Genomic DNA, 7683 nt, shown 5'->3' with positions numbered 1-7683 from the left:
GCATCACAAAATACATCCCGACGTGGTCGATGAGGACCGTGGGGTGTGGTCATGTGGGTGTGTGTGTTGAGGGGTCTTACAGTGTAGCGATTGCGCGATGTGTCGAGCAGCCGGCTGCTGCATAGACCCGACGCTACAGCTCCTCTTCGTCTTGTCCAACCGTTGCAACCGCTGCAAGGAGATCCACAACTTGGAGCGACAACCGACGAGGAGAGACAGGGGAAGAGTCCGACGACACAAGGAAGATGATGGGATAGGAGTAGGCCCGGAGGCAGATGAAGAATGGGGGTGGCGGCGCGAGGAGAATTGACGGAGTGAAGAGGAGGCGGCGGCGTCAAGAGAGGAGGTTGCGTGTAGCTCGGATGAATTTTTGGGTGGGGCTCGAGGGAACTTCCTCCCCTCTTTCTTCGGATGAAGCAAACGAGCGGTGGGCCTCTTTTTTTTCTCGTTTGGTCGCTCCCTCCGCGCACGAATCATAGCAGTCCACTGGAGCACCACACAACGACGAACAGCCAATCACGAACGAGCGCCCGTACAGTGCAGTCATGCGGACGTGGACAGCGTGAGAGATCGCCCCTTCCGCGTACGTTAATGTGTTTGATACCCATACAGTTACGACAATGCCTCTTAATAATAAAAAGCAAACAGATGCAGCCCAAGCATGGCTAGAGCTTCAGGTAGGCAACAGCTCATCGCTCCGCACATCAGGCCAACAAGTTTATCAGTACATCTTTCATGTGGTTCATCAATAGATCTTTCATGTTGTAAATCAAACGATCTTTCATGTGGTTTATCAATAGTTTCATTTCCCTTCTGTGACATGTGTTGTATATGTATCATCTTTATACCCATACAATTACAACAATGCCTCTTAATAAAAAGCAAACAAACGCAGCCCAGGCATGATGGGAGGCTTCAGATAGACAGCTTCATCAACGTTCCGCACATCAAAGCCAGGAGGTACTCAGTTATACAACAGCAGTAGGATTACACAAATCATCTTCACGGAGCGCCGGCGGCATCCTCCGATGACTTCTTGTACTCGGGCTTGAGCTCATGTGTGCCCTGGTTCGGCCCTCGCTTGTTGTACATACAGAGGTCGTTCAATATCTCCTTGAGGAATTGCTGCACAGAGCGAACCACAAAGAGATGCGTAAAAAAAGTGGCACTGGGAAGACCACTTCATATTAGCAAGACATGTTTTTTTTTCCCTGCTAACAATGCCCAGGGATAGATTTTGGAAGTACCTCTGGCTGGTCGGTTTCTTGCACTAGAGCCTTCAGTGCCCAGTTAGGCTGCTTTTCGAAAAGCTTGAAGATAATGTTTTCCAGTTCCCGGCGATCCCTACGTGTTCTTTTGACATCAGATGGTTTGGTTGGCGTCGGCTTCCTCTTCTCCTGCCCAGCACAAATTAAAATATGACAAAACAAGTTATAATTGGGAAATTACTGACGATGGACAACAGAAATAGATGTACGGATCTAAAATGGAAGAGGCACTTCAAATTTTCCAATCATTTTACAAGCAAAAGTCATATAGGTACAACAAGCGACCTACATAACTTATCTTTGGATCTAAACTCAGGAAACATTGCATGACATATTAAAACCACCTCGATGTATTAACCAATGTTGACACATATACCAAGGATGAAAGCACAATGGATAATCCTCAAATGGCAGAAGAAGCAACTACCTTGGAACTAGAAGATATCAGACCAACCATGCCAGGCATGGGTCTCATGCTCATTCCATGGTCATTATCAAGGACCTACAAGCAGTGAAGACATTGGTAAATTATACTAATACCTTCAAGGCACAATAAGGTGAAAAGGCCATTGAAGCAACCTACCTGCACTTTTCTAGTTTTAACCATAGACTTTTGTGTTCTTTCACGGCATAACTTTGCGTAGTTCAATAAGTTATCCTTGTGAGGTTCCATGTCGAATTTATGCTCAACTTTTCCTTCGCATGAGAGTTTTCCTGAAACAAACAGTGGTTTGCTTCAGTGATAGTCAAACCTAATTAGTGCCATTGTGCCACTGCAAGAATCCCAGAAGTTTTCGAGAACCAAGAACCACAGAGCTGCTAGTAAGTCCAAACTTTTCAATCTTGTTACAGGCAGTAACCTGCCAGTGGTGACCTGTTACCGGTGGTAGGCCAACTGAAGTTAGCAGGTTAGGGCTGTAACCTGTTACCGGTGGTAGGCCAACTGAAGTTTGCAGGTTAGGGTTTCATATTGCTTGGTGAGCTATATGAATCAAGAAGCAGCTCAGCAAGTTAGGCTTTAGACAGCACTACATATGACAGTAGTCTCCCTATTTTTCTGAACTAACTGAAAGGATGTATCAATGTGCATAAATTATGCAAAATCACTCAGGGAGCACGGTGAACATTGACATCTCATACATATCAAATTTTACATGATGGAATGATAACAGGACATCACCGCTGAGAGAAGATTGCATGGAAAAACAACCCAAAACTACACCACCACGTTTGATGGCGAAGTTTATTGATTGGGGAATCAAAGGAACTATGCACTCAACGATCACACATCAATTAAGTAAAACGTCCCAACAGACTAAAGCATCCGATCACCTAACAAAACACTGGAAAATACATACACTGAAACCCATACAAAAGAGAAACTCCTTATCAAACTACATGAATTCAGTACCAACCAAAATACATGCTAGACATGAATTACTCCCTCCGTTCCTAAATATAAGTCTTTCTAGAGATTCCACTAGTAGACTACATACGGATGTATATAGACATACTTTAGAGTGTAGATTCACTCATTTTATTTCGTATGTAGACTCCTAGCGAAATCTCTTAAAAGACTTATTATATTTAGGAATGGAGGGAGTACATGTCAAGAAAATACTAATCTTGCACATAAATGCAATCACCACCTAGCGGACTTGGACTAGCGACACATTTCTCCATATATGAAATTCAATTCACCCGACATCAAAGAGAAGCTCAAGCTCGGGAGACACCTACTGCTACAACTACTAGATACTAAATCCTGAAACTTGTGGGTTTAGAACATTGCTTAGAATATGCAGGCAGGCACAATAGGCCAACATAGACATATATATATGTGGCATTTTCTGTGCTCGCACGGTGACTTTAAGAAGAACAGGGTATCAAAATTATGAAGATGGCACAATCACTATCATTAAAATTCAACAGATGGCACAATCACTATCATCAAAATTGAAAAATCGATACAATGCCAAACTAAATCATTTAAGTCAGAAAATTGATGCATAAGTAACTGTGTGGATTCATTTCTCATGAGTACGGGTTCATTTCTCACGAGTACTGTGCAAAAGGTTTGGGACTGAAACCATTTGCAGATGTTACCAAATTCATATCGACAACTATGAATTATAGATACAACATTTGAAGCGCATGTTGTACCTCTCTTGTAGAAAATATGAAGCATGTGCGGAACATTAGAGACATAACACATCACAGAACTATAGTTCAGCATATTTGACTGTTTTGACAAGATTACTATTGCATATAAAATCAATATCTGTATTAAACCAAAAGTACATAGGCAGAACCAAAGTGCAAACCTAAACCAGGTACAACAGTCATGACAACAGAATTTCCAGGCCATTAAAATACACAGATAAGAAAAAATGCATGCACTGCGATTGATAACAAGCAGGGAATTTGTTTTGTACCTTGATTAGTCTCAGAGAAAACACACATGGGTACAAAATCCTTGAACATATTCAAGGAGTAACTCTTTGGTAGATTGCAAGTGCTAGCTACACTAGTTTGAGACATCTCCATCTTGAACTGCCATTCCAAATAAAATGTTGTAAGAACGATGAGCACCACAAGCAAGAAATAATGAGTGTGATACAGACATAGAATGAGCAACAATTAACAGTTGGGACAAAGATAGCAGTATGCCATGCAGTTCTTCAAATTAGTATCTTCAATGCACTAAGTTCAATCTGCATAAGATTTTTATGCTTTTTCATGCAGTCTTCACCAGGCTTGTTCCTAGCCTAGCTTGCAGACTCAAACAAATCCCCAAATAATATATAGAAGGCGGGTGCGGGTTGTTGTTCATGAGCACAATTGTCGCCAACCATGGTTTGTTCTCATCAAGCACCCAATGCTTCGGTACCTGATTCAAACAGGCACCTAAATGTATTCGACCATATCGTGTTACTCCATCAGTTGGGTCATCAGCTAACTATACAGCTCCCGTACCAACCTATTGGTTTCTGAACTTGAATTGAGGCGACTCTACTGAACAAATCCGCACACCAATCAAAAGAGGGGAACATCGCGGGGCGGGGCGGGGGCGGGGTGGGCTCCTTGCCTGGAGGGAAGGCTCGGCGGAGCTGAGGGGGTCGAGGGACAGCACGACCTTGGCGACGACCGGGTTAGGGTTAGCATCGCCGGAAGAGGCGGAGGCGCCCTGCCAAGCCTGGGAGACGACGGGGGGGCACTTCATGAGCCACACGGAGCGGTCCGCCCGCGCCGTCTCCAGGTACTTCGCCTCGTCGCCCATCTCTGCGCCGGCTAGCCGCCGCGGGTGGTCTCGCGATTTTGGGGTTCGTTTGGTGGCGGCGCTAGGGCGACCGGGAGGAGCGAGCGGCGCGTGATCTGACGCGGCGGAGGACGGGAAGAGACTAGTCTAGACAGGCACGTGCGGATGGCGTGAATGCGAGACGAGCAGAGGTTTTGTTAGAGCAAAAATTCTAGCACACCCCGTATCCCGACCTCACCCCGTATCCCACCCCGACCTGTAAAATAATCGTCAAAATACGGGTTGGGCCGGAAAAACCAGCCCGATCAGACCCCGCATCCCGCCCCGGTCAGTAAAAAATTTTAAGGGGCGCGGCAAAATCCCGACCCCAACCCGGGAAAACGCGGGTTTCCCCCTCGCAGCTGCGGTGCCCTGCATATAAGCGGAAGCGGTTGGTGGGGGAACATTTCATCCCGCGCTTTCTCCCACCAACCACCTTTCCTCTCCCCCCTCGCGCCGCCGCCGGCCGCCGCCCAAGATTCCGGCGACAGCAGCCGGTAGGAGCACGCCGGAAGGCCGCCACGCGCACGAGGCCTCCCCTCCCTTCCTCCCTGCGTCGGCGGGCTGCCGGATTTGCAGATCTGCGACACTTCATCGCCGGCCGCCGGTTGCTGCCCGAGGCGATGGAGTGGTTGGGGAGCCTCTCCCGCAGCCCAGGCAAGGACGCATCGCCGCATGCAGGCACGGGTTCGTCCGTCCGCCGCCACCGAAGGTTTGCGGGCATGGACTCGTCTGGCCGTCCATCGGGCTCGGCGCTCGCGCAGCGTCTTTGTGGCCTGCCGATGCCGCTCATAGAGTGCGACGACTGCCGGCGCCAAGTGCTGCGGCTCACTTCGGGCACGCCGACGCATCCCGGATGGGGTGTTCTACAAATGCGAAAACGACAGGGTACGTGCACTTCAATAGCTCGTTCCATAGCTCATTCTTTAGTTCAATTGCGGTAGCTCACTTCGAGCTTGCTCATTCTTTTGTGTAGGACGATGGATGCTTATTTTGGTTTTGGGAAGGCCAATACTTGTGGTTCTTGTTTTCTTTGGTTTTGCTATTCTAGTCAAGATTTGGTGATATCTTTTGTATCTATAATGTTGTTGCAAAAGCAAAGAAAAGCATTGTGCTAGATCAATTTAAGTTGCAAATCTAAGTTTTACGGGCCGGGAGAAGCTGCGCCAGATCAAAACCCGCAGAAGCCGACCCGTAAAAAAAGTATATTCCGCGAATATGCTTTTTTACGGGTCCATTATGCGGGGTATGCATCTGTGCCAGCCCGCGCCGGCCCGCAAAAGTGGTTTTGCGCGAACTGCAAACGCGTTTTGCGGGCCGACCGGGTGCGGGGTCTACTAGAGTTGCTCTTAGAGATCTACATCCGAACTTGCAAATCCGCCCCTCAAATGCGAGTGTATGCGGTCAATACGTATCCACCGACACTGATTTGTCACACTTTAAATAATGTGTTATATAATCGGACATCTCAGATCTCATACCTTAAATTCATACAAACCATGTAATTACTACGTCAATGCATTATACATATCGTCTGATTACTCCATCACTACTAACATTATCATCGGGCTATCAAAATTTGACATGTTTGGCCATATGGACATTAGCCACGGCTACTCTTGCCTTTCCTGGAGCACTTGTCGTCCTTCTCGCCGAAGTACCGGTTGAAGACGCGGGTACGGATCGAGCCGGATTACTCATCACTGGAGCTGTCCTCGCCGTCGATCACCTCCTCCACCTCCGTCGATGGTAGTCCCGCCATTTACCGGATCGCCCGATTCTGCTCGCGAGCGAGGGCGCACGTGTTCCTCCACTGTCGTTTCTTCAAAGTGCCGGCGCGGATGGCTTCCTTCTCTGCGGCCGCCCGTTCCGTCGCATCAATCGCCTCCGCCTCCGCCATTTCCTTCGCGAGAAAGGCCTCGGCAATCCTTATCCTCTCCTTCCCACGATGGACAACATGTGACTCGAAGTCCGCCGGAACGGCCGATGGATCCCCCATCGGGACCTCGATGATCCCGTCCCAGAGGAACTGGGCGCCTGTTGAGGGGACGCTATGGAGTCGCGGCGGGCAGATCCTATCGTCGGTCGCGTGTTGTCCTTGCGGGAGCGGCGGAGTGCAATGTTGATGTATATGCACGCTTATATTCTTGTAGACTATGTTGGGCCTCCAAGCGCAGAGGTTTGTAGGACAGCAACAATTTCCCTCAAGTGGATGACCTAAGGTTTATCGAACTCAGGGAAGTAGAGGTTGAAGATGGTCTCTCTCAAGCAACCCTGCAATTAAGAAACAAGAAGTCTCTTGTGTCCCCAACATACCTAATACAACTACCTCTCCTTTGGCGGGTTGGGGAATTGTTTCTCCGAAGGCAGTCCGCCACCCAATAACTTCCTTGGGATCTAGATTACCCGTTTTTACAAAGTTATCAAGATAGGCATCATTGACCTCTGTTGGCAGCGAGTTGCATTTCGAGATAGTGTCCATAACTACAAAAGGAAAGAGCGGGGCGGGTTGTCAGGAACTGCGGAATTACAACTCGCCAGCCAAAATGATCTACAGGGATATTCTAACTCGCCATGGCGAAAGGAGACGGGTTATGGTTCTAAAAAGGGTTTCCTTAGGGATATTTTTTTATTGGAGGACAAACATGTTTCTAATGACAAACAATAATTTACGAATCTACGCGCGTTTCCAATGGAGAAAATAACGCTAGCCGAAGGATCGAATACCGCAGAACGCAAAACAACACTGTGAAAAATGGTGCGTAAATCTATGAACAACGGATTGACAGGGAACACGGCAAGAACTACTGCGATTATCATTTCATATGTGGATCTACAATACCGCATCCAGATGGGCTAAGAAGCAAGGGGATGCTGCGTTCATGGAGTTTTGATGCTGATCTAAGAGGTGCGAAGGTTCGGATCTACTCCTAATGGGAGGAGGAGATTTACGTGAAGGAAGAAGAAGATGCCGGATGAGGATCGAGGAAGTCCTGCGACGGCTGCCGCACCCTCGACTGGCTCGGGAAGCAGCTGGACGGCGATGACCTGCGACGGAGCTTGAGCGGTGACGAGATGGTCGAGGTATGGCTGGGGAAGACGATGCGTCTGAAAGGA

At 47.9% G+C, this 7683-nt stretch overlaps 1 protein-coding gene across 1 annotated transcript; it reads right to left on the bottom strand.

The window, feature by feature from the left end:
• Nucleotides 1-786: 786 nt before the first annotated feature.
• LOC123447597 (general transcription factor IIF subunit 2) lies at nt 787-4702 on the bottom strand. The gene is made up of 6 exons (XM_045124209.1): nt 4357-4702; nt 3704-3821; nt 1852-1982; nt 1696-1770; nt 1248-1397; nt 787-1125 (listed from the first exon to the last, which is right to left on the bottom strand). Exons 1-6 carry the CDS (start codon nt 4546-4548, stop codon nt 1003-1005), a joined length of 789 nt encoding a protein of 262 aa, XP_044980144.1. The 5' UTR covers nt 4549-4702; the 3' UTR covers nt 787-1002.
• Nucleotides 4703-7683: the final 2981 nt, after the last annotated feature.

This window comes from Hordeum vulgare, chromosome 1H (genome assembly GCF_904849725.1).
Source record: "Hordeum vulgare subsp. vulgare chromosome 1H, MorexV3_pseudomolecules_assembly, whole genome shotgun sequence".
NCBI classification, from domain to species: domain Eukaryota; kingdom Viridiplantae; phylum Streptophyta; class Magnoliopsida; order Poales; family Poaceae; genus Hordeum; species Hordeum vulgare.
This window is presented reverse-complemented; position numbering and strand designations above follow the sequence as displayed.